The sequence below is a fragment of the Eubalaena glacialis genome, chromosome 18 (genome assembly GCF_028564815.1).
Source record: "Eubalaena glacialis isolate mEubGla1 chromosome 18, mEubGla1.1.hap2.+ XY, whole genome shotgun sequence".
In the NCBI taxonomy this organism is placed as follows: Eukaryota; Metazoa; Chordata; class Mammalia; order Artiodactyla; family Balaenidae; genus Eubalaena; species Eubalaena glacialis.
In genome coordinates this window covers 57324371-57346007 of record NC_083733.1, presented here as the reverse complement: position 1 = coordinate 57346007, position 21637 = coordinate 57324371, and the positions used below count along the sequence as shown (strand labels likewise).

Genomic DNA, 21637 nt, shown 5'->3' with positions numbered 1-21637 from the left:
CGTGACGTAAAGGGGTACGGGCCTTGTCTGGCTCCTCCCGTCTCCATTCGCGCGGCGAATCGCGAGTGCCTGGAGCTAGTCCAGGTCTGGTGTGGGGCGCCGGGATCCTGGTCCCGGACTAGTGGGGCCCCGCGCAGCACCCTCGCAATTAACCCTACCTCCCCACACCCTCGAGTGACTAGTTTAGTCTCCCTATAACCCCCGGCGACGAGTCCAGCAGCGCGCCCATTCTTCACGCAGCGCCGGGAAGGACTTTCGAAGAGTTGGGAATTCCACTTGCGTGAGTTCGAGACCCGCCTCTGCTAGTTCCTAGCTGTGTTACCTTGAACGAGTGACTTCCTCTCCCAACCCCCTGCCCCAGCCCCAGACTCAGTTTTCTCACCTGTAAAATGAGGATACATTATATTACTTGATTGTTTTGAAAAATGTGTGTTCAATGCCACAAGAGCCAGTCACTTTTACCAACTGGGAAGCTGAGGCCCAGAGCAGTGAAAGAATTTGCCTAGGGTTAAATGACGGGCAAAACCAGGGTCTTAATCTCTGAAGCTAGAACGCCTGGTTTCAAATCTTAGCTCCAGCACTTACTTCCTGGATGACCTCTCCCAACAGACTTGTCTCTTCAGAGCCTCCGTTTCCCCATCTGTAAAAAGGGTTGTTATGGGGATTTTTATTTATTTACAACAGTATTTACATTTGTATACTTGCTTTGTGCCAGGCGCTGCACGTACCGCTTTATACCCAAAATCTTGTAAGGTAGGGATGATCATCATCCCCATTGCACCGTCAAGGAAACAGAGGCACAGAAAGGCAAAGCGGTGAGTCAAGATCACACATCTAGGGAATTCTGACAGTCCAATGGTTAGGACTCTGTGCTTCCACTGCAGGGGGCCTGGGTTCGATCCCTTGTCGGGGAACTAGGATCCCGCAAGCCGCCTGGAGAGGCCAAAAAAAGGGGAAAAAAAGATCACACATCTCAATTGTGTAGATTTGAACTTTGGCTCATCTAATCCAAAATTTGGGTCTTTGGTCACTATTTTTTTAAAATATTTATTTATTATTTTACTTATTTTGGCCGAGCCAGGTCTTAGTTGCAGCATGCATGCGGGATCTAGTTCCCTGACCAGGGATCGAACCCCGGCCCCCTGCATTGGCAGTGCAGAGTCTTACCCACTGGACCACCTGGGAAGTCCCTTTGGTCACTATCGAGTGATACAACTTGATTTTGAGGCTGGGGGTGTTGGAAGAAGAGCCGGAAGTAGGAATATTTTATGTAAATCAGTCCTGCCTCTGCTCAGAATCCTCAGTGGTTGCCATTCTACTCAGGAAAAAAGCCACAGTCTTCACCGTGACTACCTCTAGTGTACCTGAGCTGGCTCTGCTTAACCTCCCAGACCTCATCTAATCCTTTTCCCCTCACTCACTCTGCCCATTGGCATCTTTGCTATTTCTCTGAGATATCTTCCAGCACAGGGACTTTACACTGGTTGTTCCCTCTGCCTGGAACATTCTTTCCTCAGCTATTTCAATCGCTCCTTCCCTCACCTCCTTCAGGTCTTTACTCAAATGACGTCTCCTCAATGAGGCCTTTCCTGACCACCCTATTTAAACGTGCACTCTTCCCTCCTCTCCCTGCCCTTCCCTGGTTTATTTTTCTCTTTAACAAGTGTCACCTTATTACATATACTTATGTATTTTATTTTATTGTGCCTCTCATCAGAAGCCAGCACCAAGAGGGCAAAGATTTTTGCCTGTATTGTTCCTTGCTGTGTCCCCAGTGCCTAGAAAAGCATATGGTAAGCGCTCAATAGAAATTTTGAAAAGAATAGTTTTTCTATAAGAAATTTCTCTCATGTATAGAGCTCTTGTTCTGTACCAGCTCTGTGCCAACCTCTCTGCAGACACTATTTCACTGCATCCCTTTCTCACTAACACTGAGCAAGAGGGGATGCCATGGCCCCACTTTATAAATGGGGACACTGAGGGTCAGAGCTCTGCCAGCCTGTAGCCTTTGCTTGTAGCCACCAGGCTATTTGATATGATCTTATGTATCTGATACCAGGCTTGGTACCATGAGTCACAGCCCTGTAGGATAAGTTATTGTCATAGGTGCTTTTTATATATTTTGCCCCCAAGAGTGAGCTGCCACATAGCTCCTGAGTCAGACCCTTATGTCTGGAAGAGTACAGGGGGTGGTTTCTGTTTTGAAACAGTCACCTGGAAAGGGGCGTTGGGCACAGATCCAGGGCTATAAAGTGAGTCATCTCTTTACAGACCAATGGGAAGTCATAGCAGGGTCCCCCTAATGCATCATACAGGCTGGGAAGCTGAGATCCAGAAAGTGTTGAGGCTCTTCTGAGGTCACGTAGCACAGGGACAGAGACAGGGAAGTCTGATTCCTGACAAAGGGGGTTAGACAGGGTTTGGGGGAGGCAGTTCTGTGTGGGGAGTGTCATATCCTCTCTCCCAGTGGTGGGAGAGATGTCCCAGCCAGCTGCTTCTGTTCCAGACTGTGAGAAGAGGGGTGAGTCAGTTTACTGGCGGGGGGAAAGCAGGCTTTAAGCCTGTCCTCCCTCCCCCATCAACAACACACTCACCCAGATGGGCTGGGAGCTGGTTTTCTGGGATGCCAAGGCTCCTGAGTCAGCACTGGGAATCTTGGCTGAGTGTGCTCTGGAAAATGTCAGGCCTACAGGAAACAAAGGGCTCCCACTCACACCATCCTGCAGGTGGGCGGGGAGCTGAGAGAGCCGGGTGTAGGAGGGAACAGGGGCCCAGTGTGCAAAGGGCTGGGTGTGAGGGAGTTTATGCACACCGAGGGAAACAGTTGGTGAGCAAGGCAGGGGGGTTATATGTGCAAGGGAGGAGGTTGGGTACCAGGATATGGGTATTTGAAGCAGAGGGTGAGTGTGCAAAGTGGAGGGGCTCCATGTGAAAGGGAAATGTTTGCTGGGAAGATGTGTGTTCAAAGGAGAGATGTTGAGCCTGCTAGGGGTACAAACAAGGAAAACGGAGGCTGACAAAATGTTCGCGCAAAGGAGAGGTGTGGAGTTTGTAAAGGAGAGGAATGTTTGTAAAATAGACGTGTAGGAAACGAAAAGGTCCGCCGCGGACAACGCACTTTGAAGTGAGTGTAAGGGCACAAAATGGCACGTGAGCGCTTCAGCCGTGCCCCAGCCCACCCTACCCTACCCTACCCTACCCTACCCTACCCTACCCTACCCTTAGGCCGTGGCCCAGCCCACCCCGAGGCCCCTCCTCTGGCCCCGCCCCCTCACGTACAGCGGTGCGCATTTTGTGCCAGTCAGCGATCTCCTCCTCTGTCATTCGCTAGCTGACCGGAGGGGGTGGGCATGAGAAGACTCCCGGAAATGCAGGCCCCCCACCCCCCCACCCCGCGCGTAGCTGACCCAGAGCCGGGGAGTGGGTGCTTAGCAACCGGGGGAAGTGCCCAGTAACCGGGTTGGTAGGGGGGAACACAGGAAGAGGTGTGGGTGCTTAGCAACCAAGGGGAAGGCGGTGCCTAGCAACGAAGGGGTTGCTCAGAGGAGTGGAGAGGTAGCCCTGGAGGATCTGTGGGTGTCTAGCAACGGGGGAGGACCCTAGCAACGGCGCGGAGTGGGACCAGGGGAAAGTGGTTTGGAGAGGTGTTCGGGAAGAGTTATGGGTTCTTAGCAACAAGAGATGGAACCAGGCAAAACTGGGGGCCTGTTAACAGGGGAGGAAGTCTTTGGTGGTGGGAGTCTTAAGGTGGACACGGAGGAATGTGAGGCAAAGACGAGCAAAGCAGGGAGGTCTGTTTATAAATCATCCCTCCTCTTCTCCCCCAGACAATGTGGCTGGAGGTGGGGGGCCTATTACGGGGGACCTGTGGACGGTGGGGCCGGACTACTGGTCTGCCTTGTGGGGCCCTGGGGACTGGGCCCCTCTGCTGGGTAAGAGGCTGGGGAGGGGTCTCCAAGGGGAGGAGGCTGAGGGAGGTTTCAGGGAGTCAAAGGACAGGGAGGGGTCTAAAAGGGCCAGGCCGACGGTACATCCTCCACTCGTTACCAGTGTTCACGTCTCTTGCAGGGGCCATGTGGGGGTCCTTGGACCCAAAACCTTCACCAGGATGGGCCTGGCAGGGGCCTGGGTGAGGAGGACATTCGTAAGGCACGGGAGGCCCGGATCAGGAAGGCACCCCGGCCCCAGGTATCATGGCCCCACACCCAGCAACACCCCATGAAGGCAGCTGGCCTCCCGAACTTGGGGAAGGGTGTGGTGGCAGGTTGGTTGGACTTCCTGGGTGCTGTGTCCACCTTTTCCCGCTCAGACCTTCTCCCCGTTTCCCAGCTGAGTGACCGTTCTCGAGAACGCAAGGTGCCCACCTCCCGCGTCAGCCGCTTGGCCAACTTTGGGGGTAGGTATGACTGTGGGAGATTGTGACCTAGATCAGAGGAGGTGACATTTACACAATGAAGCAAGGGAGAGAGTGGATCAGAGACAGAGAGAGGAGGGAGAGATGGAAAAAGAATGAAGGCAAAGTCCTGTAGAACCAAGAGAAATAGAGAGGAATGTTATGTTTATTGAGAACTTGGAATGTGCAGGGCCCCATACACATGTGGTCTCTGCACTGAATTAATGAGTGTTTGTTTCCGTTCTATAGATGAGGAAGTGGAGGCTAAGGGAGGTGAAGTGACTTGACCCCGGGTCATGCAGCAGGATTATTCAAACTTCAGGTCACAACCTGCATGAAATAATTTTCTTTTAATTATTTATTTATTTATTTTTGGCTGTATTGGGTCTTTGTTGCTGCGCGTGGGCTTTCTCTAGTTGCGGCAAGTGGGGGCTACTCTTCGTTGTAGTGCGTGGGCTTCTCATTGCAGTGGCGTCTCTTGTTGTGGAGCACGGCTCTAGTCGCGCGAGCTTCAGTAGTTGTGGCATGTGAGCTCAGTAGTTGTGGCGCACGGGCTTAGTTTCTCCGCGGCATGTGGGATCTTCCCGGACCAGGGCTCGAACTCGTGTCCGCTGCATTGGCAGGCAGATTCTTAACCACTGCACCACCAGGGAAGCCCTGCGTGAAATAATTTAGCAGGTTGCAACCAGCATTAAAAAGAAGAATGGAGGACTTCTCTGGTGGTGCAGTGGTTAAGAATCCGCCTGCCAATGCAGCGGACACGGGTTCGAGCCCTGGTACGGGAAGATCCCACATGCCGCGGAGAAACTAAGCCCGTGCGCCACAACTACTGAGCCTGCTCTCTAGAGCCCGTGAGCCACAACTACTGAACCCACGTGCCACAACTACTGAAGCCCGCGCACCTAGAGCTCGTACTCCCCAACAAGAGAAGACACCGCAATAAGAAGCCCACGCACTGCAACGAAGAGCATCCCCCGCTTGCCGCAACTAGAGAAAGCCTGCGCGCAGCAACGAAGACCCAACGCAGCCAAAAAAAAAAAGGAAGAAGAATGGAAAATATGTGTACATGTAGAGTAAGGGAAAGTCTTGTTTCATGAAATATATATACATCGGTCTCTACCGGTTATAATGCAAATGTCTTCTTTACTGTGGATCATGGTTCAGGTTTTAAAGATACTGATTGAAGGAGTCAAATACACTGGTTAGAGCTTTGGCACCAGGCTGCGCGGGGTTCAACAGGTGATTCTGCCGCATCCTCACTTTGTGACTCTGGATAAGTTACTTAACTCCTCTGAGCCTCGATTTCCTTTTCTGTAAAATGGAAGTTTTTCTGTAAAATTTCTCTCATGAGGGTGTGAGGACAAAATGAGTCAATGCATAAAAGGCACTGGGAATGGTTCCTGGCATGGCGAAAAGTGCTCAGAAAATGCCAACTACGATTATTTACAGAGATGGTGACAGTGAAAGAGGCAGAGTGACTCGAGATGTCCTTAAGGACAAGGAGACAGAGGAGGCAGAGGAAATCAGAGCCGGAGAGCTAACATCCAAAGGAGGAACTGAGGGAAAGAGGCCTAGACAGACATGCTGGGTGGATGGAAGGGCAGAGATGGAGAAATAACTGACTTAGAAAAGGAGAGGTGAGCATGAAGAAGAGGAGATGTGGACAGAGAAACAGCAGTCATAGGAAGACAGAGAGTCCTGGGGGGATCATTTCGGGTCCTTCTTACCCATTGGCTGCACAATAGAATCATCTGGGATGCTTAAAAGGAAAAGAATTCTGAGGCCTCATCTCAGGCCAGTTCAACCAGTGGTAGGGCCTGGGCATCGTATTTACAAAAGCTCCTCACATGACTCTGTGTGCACCCAGGGGTGAGAACCACTAACCCGGGAGACAGAGACAAGGAGAGAGGGATGGAGAAAGAGGCAGTCTCACCTCCAAGGCAACCTCAAGCAGGGAGAGAGTGAGTAAGAGACTGATTTGGAGACGGAGGGATGCAAAGAGCTGACTACAAAGAGTTGGGAGACAGGTGTACATAAAGAGAGACAGAGAGGAGAGAGGGTCAGCGGGGTGGGGAGGGGGTGGGGGAGGAGATCGCCCCAGGGCAAGCGGGCACTCAGGCTGCTCTCTCACTCCCCAGGACTGGCTGTGAGCTTGGGGCTGGGAGCACTAGCTGAGGTGGTCAAGAAGTCCCTGCCCGGAGGACGTGTACAATCAGGTACGTGAGCCACGCTGCCTGGGTCCACACCCTGGCCTTGCTGTGTGACCTGGGGTAAGTGGCTTCACCTCTCTGAGCCCCAGTTTCCTCAACTGGAGAATGGAGCTGATGATAACATAGCCACCTCTTAGGGTCGTGGTGGAGTGCTCAGAACAGGGTGAAGCTGCTGTCAGGATGGTGTTGAGTAGAAGCAGGTCATGAGAGAAAATAATGTCAGCCATCCAGAGTTGAGTTCTTAACTGTGAGCAGGAGAGGAAGCATGAAAATAGGAGTGCCAGTGAGGGTCTGTGGACAACAGAGACGGACTGGGCTGTGTAGAGATCAGCATTTGTGGGTATGATTCCGCAACATGTTGATGTCTTGAAACAAAAACAGGGGTGGATATTCTAGATGAAAAAGAGACTAGAAAGATAATAACTGACAAATGGAATGTGTGAGCCATGGTTGGAAGTTTGAAAAGAAAATAACTATAAAAGACTTCTGGGGACGATTGGGAAAATCTGAATATGACTGGGTAGTAGGTATTCAAGAATTAGTGTGAATTTTCTTGGGTGTGATTTTGGCACGGTGATTGTGTAGGGGATTATTCTTATTCTTCACACAAGTTGAGTGCAAATCAGTCAGCAAAAGTATTGGTCAGTGTCTGTATTGGTACACACGCACAGATAAAGCGGGTGAGGCATCATGTTAAAACATTGAATCAGGTGTGCAGGTATTCACGGTGCTATGAATGCAGTTTTTCTGTCTATTTGGATCTTTTTCAAAATAAAAAGTTGCGGGTAGGTAGAGGAATAGGCTTTAGGGTAAGGCCAGACTGAATCTACACCCTGCTTTGCCACTTCTGTGCTGTGTGCCCCAGGGCCAGGCACGGTACCTCTCTGAATCTCTTGCTTCCTCATTTTGAAAATTAAGGCATTGGTAGTTCTTACTTCCTGGGGTGTTGTGGAGGTTCAGCCAGAGAATCCACAGAGACACTTAGAATTCTGCCTGGCACAGGCTGAGCCCTCAGTAAAGAGCTCAATAAGTGTTTTATGAAATAAATAAAAGCTTAATAAACACTATTGAATAATAATATAATTTGCATATAGAACTGTGCACATATCATAAGCGTATAGTGTGGTTCATTTTCACAGAGTGGATGCATCTGTGCACCCAGATCAAAAAACCCTAGAACAGCAGTTCTCAAACTTTTTGGTCTCAGGATCCCTCTACACCCTTAAAACTGAGGAATGGATAAACAAGATGTATTATATCCATACAATGGGATTTTATTCGGCCATAAAAAGGAATGAAGGACTGATCCATGCTATCGTGTGGTTGAATCTTGAAACACTATCCTAAGTGAAAGAAGGCAGAGACAAAAGGCCACTTTTTTTTTTTTTAAGGCCACATATCGTATGATTCCATTTATCTGAAATGTACAGAAGAGGGAAGTCTACAGAGACAGAAAGTAGATTAATGGTTTCTAGGAACTCAAGGGGAGGCGGGTGGGGGAATGGGAGGGGGTAACTGCTGACAGGTTAGCAGTGATGAAAATGTTCTGAAATTGATTGTGGTAATAGTTGCACAACTGAATATACTAGAAGCCATTGAACTGTGCACCTTAAATGGGTGAATTATACCATATATGAATTGTATCTCAATAAAGCTATTAAAAAATAGAATGAGAACCCCAAGAACTTGTTTATGTGGGGTTGTATTTATGGATATTTGCTGTATTAGAGATTAAAACTGAAAAAAATTTTAAACACAAGAATATACACACACACACACACACACACACACACTTTCTCTCTCTCTCTCTCTCTCTCTCTCTCTCTCTCTCTCTCTCTCTCTCTCTCTCTCTCTCTCTCTCCATCAACCATCAGAGCAATGACAGCATCACAGGTCACAGAGCTCCTGGAAAACTCTACTGAACATTTGTGGGTGAATGAGAGTAAAAAAGGGCAAATAACATATTAATATTATTATGAAAATAGTTCTGATCTCACAGACCCTCCTAAAGGGTCTCAGGGGCCCCCAGAACACGCCTGGAGAATTGCTGCCCTCGTTCTCCAGAAGCTCTTCTCGTGCCACATTCTGGTACCTCCCCCCCTCATTAAGGGTCACCACTGTCTTGGCTTCTGACCCCCTGAGATTAGTTTTGTCTGTTTTTGCTCCTTTATACGCATGTAATCAGACAGTGTATTCTCGTATGTGTCTGGTTTGTTTTGCTCAGCTTTCTATTTGAGAGATGCATCCATGTTGCTGTGAGCGGTTGTAGGTTGTTTATTCAACACTGTAATAGTCACCCTGTGACTATTCCACAGTTCCTTTGTTCGTTCTACTAATGGTCATTTGGGTTGTTTCCAGTTTGGGACTGTTATGAATAGCGCTACCATGAGCCTTCTTGGAGTATCTGTTGGTGGACACATTTATGCCTTTCTCTTGGGGATATACCTAGGAGGCAAATTGCATCAGGTATAGGTGTGTGCTTTACTGGAAACTTCCCAGCTGCTTTCCAAAGGGCTTGGGCCATGGCACTCTCATCGGCAGTGTTGGCGTTCAGGTGCCCCGCATCTTTGCCAACACTTGGTATTGTCTTCTTTTTTGTTTTAGCCATTTTGGTAGGTGTGCAGTGGTGTCATACTGATTATTTTTGTGGTTGCCATACTAATGATTATTCTCTCCACCCTAGAGGGAGGCTCCCGGCCGGGCTCCAGCCTTTTCCTTTCGGAGGCCAATGCCGAGCGGATTGTGCAGACCTTGTGTACGGTTCGGGGGGCCGCCCTCAAGGTTGGCCAAATGCTAAGCATCCAGGGTACAGCATGACCCTTGACTCCTGACCCCTGACCTCAGTTCCACCCTACCCCACCTACCACCAAGCCCCAACTTCAGAGACTCCCACAGGGGCCCTCCTGGCCTCTCCCCTCACCGCTTCCCTCTTCCCGATGTCTCCCAAGACAACAGCTTCATCAGCCCCCAGCTGCAGCACATCTTCGAGCGGGTTCGCCAGAGCGCCGACTTCATGCCCCGCTGGCAGATGCTGGTGAGTGCCCAGAGGGTGAAAGGCTGGCGAGGGAGGCATGCCCCACCTGCCTGGCCCTCCTGTCTTCATGGCTGTGCTCCCTGTCTCACTCTGAGCCTGTGTCCCCATCTGTTAAACGGGGACCACTAAAGCACACATCTCATAGGATTGTTGTGATGAGTAAATGAGAGAATGGTGCAGAGCACTTAGTCGAGTTCCTGGCAGGCTCAGGGCTCTGTCAGGGCTGTTAAAGAGGTGGTGAAGTGCTGTGGTCAGGGACCAGACTTCGGGAGTTCAAACCCTGGCTCTGCCGCTTACTGCCTGTGCGGTTAGACGTGTGGCCTGCCCTCTCTGTGCTTCAGTTACCTCATCTGTGATTGGTGGTAGTCATAGCAACGGCCACATCATGGGGCTATGGAAATCAGTGTATATGTAAAGCACTTTGAAGGGTCCCTGACATCCCGTGAGTGACATGCAAGTGTTAGCTGTTCTTATTACCGGTCTTTTAATTAAAGGAGGGAGTGTCTGTAAATAGATTGGCACAGCGCCAGGCACTGAGTAAATGCCTGGGCAAGGGTGTGGAATCCGGAATCCAGCTGCCTGCCTTCTGAGCTCTGTTTGGCTCCCTCGCCATGTGACCCTGGGCAATAACTGCCCTTCTCTGAGCCACTCTATACAGGGCCCAGCCCACAGGAAGCCCTCTGTAAATTTTAGCTCTCCTTTATCACATTAACTTTTGAGTTAATAATACAATATAGGGTATAATGAAGGATTATTATCAATCTTAACCCTACATAATAGCAATCCACACATCGGCCCGCACAGCCTCGGGAGTATGGGCTCAGGCTGGGCCTCCCAGTCTGCCAGCGCCTGGCTCATCACCTTGGTCAAGAGATCTCTCTCTGAGCCTCAGTTTCCTAGTCTGTAAAGTGGGGTAGCGGCCAAGAGCTTGGCCCAGGGCCCCGCGTGTGGTGAGCGGGGTTATTAACGCGCAAAGCGCTCAGCACAGAACGTGAACCCGGCTGCCTGAAACCATGATGACGATTGTCATGACCACTCTCCCCAGAGAGTTCTGGAAGAGGAGCTCGGCAGGGAGTGGCAGGCCAAGGTGGCCTCTCTGGAGGAGGTGCCCTTTGCTGCTGCCTCAATCGGGCAGGTGCACCAGGGCGTGCTGAGGGACGGGACGGAGGTGGCCGTGAAGATCCAGGTGAGAGGGGAGGTGGGGCGGGGGTGGGCTGGGCACCCGGCCGCCCCAGCGGGGTGACTCCCATCCTCCTCCCCTCCCAGTACCCAGGCGTCGCCCAGAGCATCCAGAGCGACATCCAGAACCTGCTGGCGGTGCTCAAGATGAGCGTGGCCCTGCCGGAGGGTGAGGCGCCCGGTCCACCCTGACTGGGGGAGGGTCGCCCTGAAGAGGGAAAGCGGGGCTGGATGGGGGGGCGGGGGGCCAGCTCGGGGCAGGGTGCGCCCGTGTGTGTGAGCCTGAGTGAACGCCTCAGTCTGCGTGTTTGAGACAGAACAAAGGGGCACCAAGGCGGGGAAAGCCCAGAGTAGTATGGGCATGTGAGAAAAAGACAAACTCAGAGATGCCAACGGGAGCCCAGACAGAAATCCAGAAACAGACACACAGGGGGTGTGTGGAGAGGGACTGGAGGCCTGAGAAAGAGCCACAGAAACAGGAAGGGAGTGTAAGTGGGACCTCGTGTGTGTGTTACAGCACGTGAGACAGCGCCTGGGGGAGATGGAGCAGAGGTGTGTGTGTGTGTGCGCGCGCACGAGAGAGCGAGGAGAAGCGAGAGTGAGAGAGTCAGGCCCGGAAGTAAGCTTCAGAGACACTGAGAGCAGTGTGGGAGAGTATGGAAAAAAGGACAGAGGGACTCCCCTGGCGGTCCAGTGGTTAGGACTCCACGCTGCCACTGCAGGGATCCCAGGTTCGATCCCTGGTCAGGGAACTAAGATGGGAACTAAGATCCCACGTGTCACGAGATGCGGCCAAAATATTTTTAAGAAAGAAAAATGGACAGAGAATAGGCGGCAGATGTGACTATGATAGGGGCCTAAGGACCGCTGTGTGTGCCTGAGAAAGAGACCCGAGCAGAGAGGCTTCCGCGGAGCCCGCAGTTGTGTGAAGGACAGAGGCGGAGCGCGTGGCCAGACAGTGCGGGTAGAAGGCATGGAGCAGACGGGGTGAGGGACGGTGAGACAGGGACAGAGTGAGAGGCACGACTGGCAAGAGAAGACATCCCTGAGTGGGAGCCTGAGGGGCCGGGCAGGGGGCGAGGGGCAGGCTGTGGCCTTCCCTGCCTGACACGGCTGCCACCCCTCAGGCCTGTTTGCAGAGCAGAGCCTGCAGGTCTTGCAGCGGGAGCTGGCTTGGGAATGTGACTACCGTCGTGAGGCGGCTTGTGCCCAGAACTTCAGGTGAGCTGAGGCCCCTACAGGCCCCTGGAGGCCCCCTTCCTCCCTCCAGCTTCCCTCCCGGGCTGAGAGGGCGGTGGATGCCCTCACAGCCTCGGCAGCTGGAGCCCGGCGGTAGGGCTGGCGGACTCTTTCTCTTCATTTGTTCATCCATCCATGCCTTCACTCATTACTTCGTTCACGCCCTGTGTCCCCTGTGAGCTTAGGCAGGTCACTTCCTCTCTCTAAATGTCTCTACTTTCTCATCTGTCAAATGGGACTCAGAACCACTGCAGGCTGATGGGGGAGACAGACTTGTCAACAGGCATTCCGTCACACGAGATACCGTTACACCCACCGGACTAACAGATGAAGCAGTCTGTCTGTGTCAAGAGTTGGAGAGAACGGGGCTCCAGGGCATCCTTTGTACACTGTGGACAGAGGGAGAAATTGATACAAGCATTTTGGAGAATGGTTGGGCATCATCAAGCCTCAGTGTTCACATCCAACCCAACAGCTGCCCTCCTGGCTAAATACTCTAGTGACCCTTAATGCCAGTGCACACCATCAGACTTTTCCGGAATACTCAGAGCAGCAATAGCCCCAAACTGGAAACAACCCAAATCTATCATATTCATCCAACAGGGGGCATAAATAAGTTATGGTATATTCATCAGCATAATTCATATAGCATCAAAAATGAATGAACTACAGCTGCATGGAACAGTGGTTGTATCTTAGAGGCATCCTGATAAGTGGCGATTAATTACACCTCAGTGAGACCTTCCACAGCTTGGAGCACGGCCCACACGTTTACTGAGCCCGGCTCTGTAGATACGAAGCGAGAGAAAGGGCAGTAGAAGGCAGTGGTTAGGGGCATGGGCTCAGATGTGGGATCCAGTCAGGATCCAGTCCTGGGTCAGCCCTTAACAGGCTGGGTGGCCTTAATCTGCCCAGTGGCCTTGGGAGAGCGTCCTCCTCAGGGGGAGTGAGGATAAAAGGGAATTGTGCTGACTGAATGCTCAGCAGAGCCCTGCCCTATGAGGAGCGGATCAAACATCAGAGATTTGATAAACAAGGACAAAAATACAAGCCCCCAAAGTGGGACCTGGAGATGGAGAGTGTCAGGTGGGCTGGGCCAGAGCACTCCAGTGTGGGATCTGGGGAGACCACCACCTCACAGGATTTCCCAGTGCTCTTAGGATAAAACCCACATCATTTCTCATTTCCCCGGCTCCTCCCCATCTCCCTGTCCCCCCACCCCCCAACTCCAGCCGTCCCACAGGTCCCCAACCAGAGGCCTCGCTCATATTCTTTGCCTCCCAAATCTTGCATTGACACACCTATCTCAATCTATTATTGGTCTGTTTGTTTGTTAGAGTGTGGTCTCTGCTGTGCGTGGGGGGGGGTCACGCCTGGGGCTCATCTACTGCTCTGTCACCCAGCATCATCCAGCACAGGGATGGACACCGAGAAAGGTTCTTTCCCTTTATTAGCCAGTGTTCAGAATAATGACTCCAAGGAGTGGCCAGCGAGTATCACTGTGGACTCGGAGATTTGTATATGAGTGACTATTTTTTGGATGGATTAATTGATAAGTTGATGAGAAAGTAATGCTCATCAAGCTTAATTAATACACTGAGTTCATCCTGGGGCGACCAACAGAGAAGTGTTTCCGGAAGGGAAGTGGTAATTGGGTCTCCAGCAGCATCCAGCTTTGGGGCAGACACAGAGTGGGTGCCATGGAGATATTTGTTGAATGAGTGAATGAATGAAATGTCTGAATGAATGTCAATCCAACCAGGTATTGGCCATCACTCCAGACAGACAGGAAAGAGGAGGGCAGGAGGAAAGGCAAGACAAAGACTGTTCATGGAAGACTCCTCAGAGGAGGGGGAGGCCTCAAGCAGGGCCACAGGGGCCTGAAGTGTGAAGTCCCATCCCCGCCCCTCCCATCTGCCCCAGGCAGCTGTTGGCAGACGACCCCTTCTTTCGGGTGCCAGCCGTTATTCAGGAGCTGTGCACGACGCGGGTGCTGGGCATGGAGCTGGCTGGAGGGGTCCCGCTGGACCAGTGCCAGGGCTTGAGCCAGGACATCCGGAACCAGGTACATGGGGCTCATGGGACAGTAGGGAGGGTGCTGCCCTGGGGCACAGCTGGCAGGGCAACCCAGACCCATGGTCCCTCTGCAGGCCTCAGAGGGCTTTACAGGGGCACATGGCTCTGAGATGTCTCTTACTCCTTCTTCCCACCCCAGATCTGCTTCCAGCTCCTGAGGCTTTGTCTCCGGGAGCTGTTTGAGTTCCGATTCATGCAGACGGACCCCAACTGGGCCAACTTCCTGTATGATGCCTCCAGCCACCAGGTTGGTTCCTTGTGATGTGTGTCAGGGTACATTAGCTGCTGTAACAGATATTTCCCAATATGGCAGTAGCCCAACACAGTAGTAGTTGATTACCCATGTAACAGGCTGGAGTGGCCCTCCTCCATGCAGTGAGTCAGGGACCCAGGCTCCTTCCCTTTTGTGAGTGTGCCATCCCCTGGGACTTGAAAGGCTCTCCTTCCAGTGCAAGGGGAAAGAGAGGTTGAGAGGGTAACCCACTGTCTAACTGCTTTGGCCGGAAGTGACTCATCATTCCCTTCACCATTCCACTGATAAGAACTGGTCATGGGGCTAGTCTAGATGCAGGGGATGCTGGGAAATGGAGTCCCTGGCTAGGCAGTGGCTTCCTAGTGGCAGTGGAGAAGAGGGAGCACCACTTTTGCAAGACAGTCATCATTACCACACCCATCATTCACTTAGAACACACCAAGCACCTACTGCCTCTTGAAAGTTATGCCAGGACAACCCTGATCCTTGCCTTCCCAGAGTTCCCAGTCCAATGCAGGGACCCATCACCAGACAGTATGACCTGTAGTTAATACCTTGATGGGGAAGCACAGGCGAGGGGCCAGTGATGGGGGGGCAGGCACAGGGGGTGGTGGGAAGCCAGGAAAAGTGGCTGACCCTGCCTGGGGTGGGTGGGGTCAAGGAAGGTGAAACCAGAAAGACAAGAGAAGGACAGCCATCTAAGGAGCAGGGAAGAGCATACTTGGCAAAGGACACAGGCTGTCCAAAGGCCTGGGGGTGACAGTTTGGACTGAAAAAACCTCAGCGTGCATGGTTGCTAAGTGTTTCTCCAAAGTGGTCTGTGCCATTCTGTCCCCAGAGGGGTCTTTCTGAAACACAAATCTGGCCAAGCTGTCCCTTCTACAGCTTCCAGCACCCTCAGGATCAAGTGAGCCCTGTGCTGAGTGTGACATGGCCCCACTTAGTCCAGCCTCAGTCCCTTGACACCCTCTTCCCCCCAAGTGCACAGACACCCTGCATCCCTCCAAGGCTCGCACCCCAGGGTGGGGGGTGTTTTCCTTCCTCAGGAGTGGTGATATGAGGCCTGACATCAATTTATTGGGTCTCAACAGCAGTTTTTGTTTTAAAAGGATAGAATGTGTTGCAGATGGAAGGGATGCATATTATTTCAGGACACTTTTGTTTTATGTTTATATGTGCATGTGCACTGGTGCCCAGGATAATCTGCATTTCTTTTTTTTTTTTTTTTAATAACTTTTATTTATTTTATTTATTTATTTTTGGCTGCATTGGGTCTTTGTTGCTGCGTGCGGGGTTTCTCTAGTTGTGGCGAGCAGGGGCTGCTCTTCGTTGCGGTGGGTGGGCTTCTCACTGCGGTGGCTTCTCTTGTTGCAGAGCACAGACACTAGGCACGTGGGCTTCAGTAGTTGCAGCACGTGGGCTCAGTAGTTGTGGCGCGTGGGCTCTAGAGCACAGGCTCAGTAGTTGTGGCGCACGGGCTTAGTTGCTCCACAGCATGTGGGATCTTCCTGGCCCAGGGCTTGAACCTGTGTCCCCTGCATTGGTAGGCGGATTCTTAACCACTGCGCCACCAGGGAAGCCCCTAATCTTCATTTCTTACTGTGGGTTATGATAAACAGTTTGAACTCCACTGTCGTAGAGAAACTTACACACATGTTCATGGGGTACTGCTTTTTTTTTTTTTTGCCATTTTTTAAACATTTCAACTTTATTTGGTTCATTTTATCTACATTCTTTATTTTATTTACTTATTTTAAATCTTTAAAATTTATTTATTTATTTATTTTTGGCTGCGTTGGGTCTTCGTTGTGGTGCGCGGGCTTCTCCTGTTGCGGAGCACGGGTTCTAGGCGCACAGGCTTCAGGAGTTGTGTCTCGCGGGCTCTAGAGCGCAGGCTCTAGAGCGCAGGCTCAGTAGTTGTGGCGCATGGGCTTAGTTACTCCACGGCACGTGGGATCTTCCCGGACCAGGGCTCGAACCCGTGTCCCCTGCATTGGCAGGCGGATTCTTAACCACTGTGCCACCAGGGAAGTCCCTTTTTTTGAATTTTATTTTATTTATTTTTTTATACAGCAGGTTCTTATTAGTTATCTGTTTTATACATATTAGTGTGTGTATGTCAATCCCAATCTCCCAATTCATCACATCACCACCTCCCCACCCCACCCCGCCACTTTCCCCCCTTGGTATCCGTACGTTTGTTCTCTACATCTGCGAGCACTGCTTCTAACAGCAAAACCTAGAAATAACCACAGTGCCCATCAAGCAGATAAATATGATATATTCATGCAACAAAATCCTACATGGCAGTGAAAAAATGAATGAATGAGCTAGAGCAATGGGGATGAATTGCAAAACCATGTCGAACACAAAGAATTTGCAGAATAACTATCATAAATACCATTTATATGAAGTTTTAAAATATGCAAAACATTAGTATGTTTTGTTCGTGGATCCACATATGTATAGAAAATGTAGCAACACATGCATGGGAATTTCAGGAAACAATTTAATAATAAAAATAATTTCAGGAAAGTGGTGACCCTGGAAGAGAGGGTGGGGATGGGGGGGAGGTAGGATCAGGCCCCACTTAGATTGGTAGTGTTTTATATTTTAAACTGGGTGGTAGGATTTGTGGGTGTTGATTTTACTTTCCCATATATTTTATTATTCCCCAGATTTTTTTTTCTGAGCCTAAAACATGTTGTTATAAAAACAACTAGGACCCCAAAAATATAAACCAGGTCCCTTGAGCTTCACGTGGGGGTGGATTGATGTGTGGAGACCGGAAGCCAGGAGCCCAGGGGAGGCAGCTGGGCGGGGCCTTGGGCAGGAGGGGCAGCGTGTGGGGAGAGAGGGACAGACCCTGGCACCCCCATAGACAATGGGGAGCACTGGTGGACTCCCAGTGTCCCTTTCACCATCCTTCATTTCCAGGTGATCTTGCTGGACTTTGGTGCAAGCCGGGAATTTGGGACTGAATTCACAGACCATTATATCGAGGTGAGTTCCCCCAATCCTGGGGTCTCTGAAGGGTCGAGCCTCAAGCCAGATAGTAAGGCTTGTAGAGAAGGAGAAACACAATATCTGGAATGAAGAAATAAATAATAGTGATATTAATAGCAGCTAACAAATACCAAGCACTTAATATTATGTCAGGCACCGTTTTAAGTGCTGTACATGTGGTAACTGATCTAAACCAGAAAGCAACTCTATGAGGTGAGACCATTTTTAACCCCATTTTACAGAGGAAGTAACTGGGGCTCAGAGACGTTAAGTCACTTGCCCAAGGTCACAGCAGACCTGGGATTCAAACTCAGGGAGTCTGGTTACACAGCCCATGTTCCCAACCCCTCACTAGCTGCCTCCTAAGAGAAAGGCCCACGATGGCCAGCCTGTCACCTCCGCACACCCGATGCTGTCCAGGGTCTTGGTGTCCAGCCTTGGACATGCCTCCCCTCCAGCTGCTCCCTAGTGAGCAGTTTTCTCTTTTAAGAAGTGTTTCCTCACTTTATGTTGCCCGTCCTCCCCACCCACAGGGGTTGATTTGTCTCAGAGCCCACAGAAAACACCATCTCATTAATTTGTTGAGATTGGACATTCGACCTGGGTCTTCTTTTTTTTTTTGGTTGCGTTGAGTTCATTGCTGCATGAGGGCTTTCTCTAGTTGTGGCGAGCTGGGGCTACTCATTGCTGCGGAGCACGGGCTCTAGGTGTGCGGGCTTCAGTAGTTGTGGTGCACAGGCTCAGTAGTTGTGGCCCACGGGCTTAGTTGCTCCGTGGCATGTGGGATCTTCCCGGACCAGGGATCGAACCCGTGTCCCCTGCATTGGCAGGCGGATTCTTAACCACTGCACCACCAGGGAAGTCCCTCAACCCGGGTCTTCTAATCACTGGGTCATCAATTCAAACGTTCTCTGACCCCGCTCTGTGCCTAGTCCTATTCTAGACGATACTGGGGACAACAGTGACCAATGCAGTCCAGTATCTGCCTTCACAAAACTCACAGTCCAGTAGGGGGACAGACAGAAAGGACCAGAGTGGTCAGGGCTGGGATGGGAGAATCACGGGCGACTGAGGGAGACCGGATGAGGAGCCTGGCCTGACCTAGGGGGTCAGGGAGGGCTTCCTGGAGGAGAAGACATCAGAGTTGAGACCTGAGGGATGAGGAGACCAATCAGGAAGGAGCTAGGAGGGTACTCCAGCCAGATAACATGGGCAAAGGCCAAGGGGTGAAAAAGGATATTCCGACTAGAGCAGCACTTCTCAAACTTTAATGTGCATGAGAACCCCACCACCACCATGATCATGTTAAAATGCAGATTCTGGTCTGGAGTTAGGCTTAAGATGCTGCCTTTCTAACATGCTCCCAGGTGATGCCAAAGCTACTTGTACAGGGACCACACTCTGAGTAGTAAGATCCTAGAGGACCAAAGGGAAGTTCACATTCGGACTGGGCAGGCAGGTGGGGACAGAGCAGGAGCCAGCGGTGAGGCTGGAGCCCAGTTGCTCTGGGTCTCTGAAGCCATGCTTTGCAGCTTGTACTTTATTCGGGTGCCCTGGGGAGCCATGGAAGGGATTGGAGCAGGGGAGGGACATAGAATTCGGAAACTCCTGAATGAAGAGTGGTCTTTTAAGACAGGCCGCGAGCCTGGGCGGGTGGGGGTTGGAGGGGGTTCTGGCCTGAGGACTGGGGGATGGTGGGGCCACCCTTTAGATGGGGACAGGAAGGAATTGGTAACCCCCCTCCCCCCTCCCCCCCCAACACACAGAGGCTCCTTGGGGCCCTCTCTGCAGGCCACTCGAGGCACAAAGCCGAGGCCTCTCTGGGTAGTTGGGACATCCCCTGCCCCTCCCCACCACAGGCCTGTTCAGCACAGCCCTCCTGCTGCCTCCCCAGCCTTTTCCAGTTTAAGAAAGGCCTGTCACACTGACCCCCCAAGGACCACAGGCGTGACAGATGGCCAGACAGGCTGGGGCAGGGGGAGCTGGGACAGAACAGAACCGCCAGATTTAATCCAGTATTCCCCTTCCTCCCAAGAAGGGGCAACTCAGTGGTGACGGGTTCGTCCCAGTTCCCCTCCTCTCCTTGCTATTCCCCACTCTGAGCCTGTTCCCTCGTCTGTGAAGTAGGGACCCTCCTATCTACCTCTTAATAGTAATAGTAGCTCATAATATTTATGGCCTTTCCTACACGCGGGCACTGTGCGAAGCACTCCACAGATACACCTCCTTCATCCTCCAAGAACCTGACAAGGAAGATGCTTTCATCATCTCCACTTCACAGATGAGAAAGCAGAGGCCCAGAAAGCAAAGCGACTTGCCCCAGAGTCAGCCAGCAAGTGGCAGAGCTGGGATGGAGCCCAAGCAGGCTGGCTCCCACTTCTGTCTGTCTGTCCATGTGCCCTCAACTCCTGCCCATCCTGCGTGGCTGGAGAGCTGCTTAGCTCCAAACACTGATTTGCTAAACAAGGGGTTTTCACCAAGGGCCTCCGGAGTGAGCGCCACTTGGGACTAAACCCAGCCGGGATCCCTGCCTTCCTGGGGCTCCAAGTCCAGGGCAGGAACCAGACATCAACCAGGTGATCACAGAGATGGCAACATCAGAGGCAATTCTGGGTCATGATCACATACTTGCCCAATTGAGTGTTTGGACCCATGGGTACCACTTGACATCTGCTTTCCTCTGTGCTCTTTCACTGTGGTAGTTTCCAGGCAGGCTCTGCCTTCCCAGCCAGGTGGGCAGAACACCTGACCGCTGCAGCCCCCAGGCTCTGGAACAGTCTTGAGAGAGACACAGACAGGGGTAAGGTGGGGAAGGAGAGGCTTCTAGGTGAGGGGGCTTAGGTAGATGAGAACAGAAGTGGGTACTGGCAGGGCCCGGCTTCTAGCTCCCACCTCCAGACCCCTCCTTGAACCCCTCTGACCCTGTGCCCACATCCGTCTCCCCAGGTGGTGATGGCTGCAGCCAACGGAGATAGAGACCGGGTCCTGCAGAAATCACGAGACCTCAAATTTCTCACAGGCTTTGAGACCAAGGTTGGGAGAGTAGGGGCTGGTGTCTCTTGGGGGGAGTGGGGAGCTGCTTCTCTCCACTGGGGAAACTGTGGATGAGTGAGGAACTCTAAGGGGGCTGCTTATCTGTACTGGGGGTTCTAGGGTGATGGGGGGAATGGGGGCTGCTTGGCTACTCAGGAATCCTGAGAAAATGGGCACCACTTATCTGTTCTAGAGGGAGGAATGGGGGACTGCTGGTGGATACGGGGGGGTCGGGGAACAGAGGCTGCTTCTCTGTTCTAGAGAGAGTGAGGGCTATTTGTCTACTGGAGGCCCTGAGAGGACAGGAAGGGCCCTTTCTTTTGGGAGGAGTAGGGGGCTGCTTGTCTCTTAGGGGCTCTGGAAGGGGTGGAGGCTGCCTGTTACTCTTTGGGGAGTTGGGGGCTTGGTTTATACGTGAGACTCTGGGGGAATGGAGGGCTGTATGTCCACACTGGTTGCCTCTGGTTTCCCCGACCGCTAGGCATTCTCAGACGCCCACGTGGAGGCCGTGATGATCCTGGGGGAGCCCTTCGCCACCCAGGGCCTCTACGACTTTGGAGCGGGTGATACTGCCCGCCGTGTGCAGGGCCTCATCCCTGTGCTGCTGCAGCACCGGCTTCGCCCACCGCCTGAAGAGACCTATGCCCTGCACAGAAAGCTGGCGGGGGCTTTCCTGGCCTGTGCCCGCCTCCATGCCCACATCGCCTGCCGAGACCTCTTCCAGGACACCTACCACCGCTACTGGGCCAGTCGCCAGGCATAGCCACTGCCCGAAGCCTCCTAACCAGAGGGATGTCTGCTCAGACCCCTCAGAGACTCCATCTCGGGATTCCAGCCCCATAGCAGTCCATCCCCTGCTCTGAGGCCTCCTTCCCTCTCTGCTGCAGGTCTGGGGACCCACCTTGGGCTTGGGACTAGGGAACTCCAGCTTCATACCCCCGTATCCTGCTCTCCCCACTCCAAAGGGAGCATCCAGGAACTCTACCCAGCTATTAATTTATGTCTGCCAACATGTGAGAGAGCCTTAGGCCCCTCCGCACTGCCATTGTGGAGATCAGACTCACCTAGACGGGGAGCCCCTGACCTCTGCCTCAGGTCTCCCCCAGATGTGGCCGGTGTTTGAAACTTCGGTCCTAATAAAAGTGGCCCTCCCCTTCCCCCAGCTCTTTTCTCTGTGCTGGGTGGGGAGGGAGAGGAGCTCGCAGGCTGCCTCC

The 21637-nt window shown here is 52.1% G+C and overlaps 1 protein-coding gene across 6 annotated transcripts; it reads left to right on the top strand.

Annotated features, from left to right (window-relative positions):
* The first annotated feature begins 36 nt into the window (after positions 1 to 36).
* Positions 37 to 21581, top strand: COQ8B (coenzyme Q8B). 6 transcript variants are annotated; one of them, XM_061173334.1, is made up of 17 exons: positions 37 to 280; positions 716 to 815; positions 1718 to 1793; positions 3828 to 3932; positions 4069 to 4188; positions 4330 to 4396; positions 6532 to 6609; positions 9287 to 9409; positions 9552 to 9637; positions 10683 to 10823; positions 10904 to 10985; positions 11944 to 12037; positions 13979 to 14120; positions 14271 to 14378; positions 17322 to 17387; positions 20337 to 20423; positions 20905 to 21581. In XM_061173334.1, exons 2-17 carry the CDS (start codon positions 760 to 762, stop codon positions 21184 to 21186), a joined length of 1713 nt encoding a protein of 570 aa, XP_061029317.1. In that variant the 5' UTR covers positions 37 to 280; positions 716 to 759; the 3' UTR covers positions 21187 to 21581. The 6 variants fall into 6 exon arrangements, with proteins under 6 accessions (XP_061029317.1, XP_061029319.1, XP_061029318.1 ...); XM_061173336.1 differs by lacking the exon at positions 716 to 815; XM_061173335.1 differs by lacking the exon at positions 3828 to 3932.
* Positions 21582 to 21637: the final 56 nt, after the last annotated feature.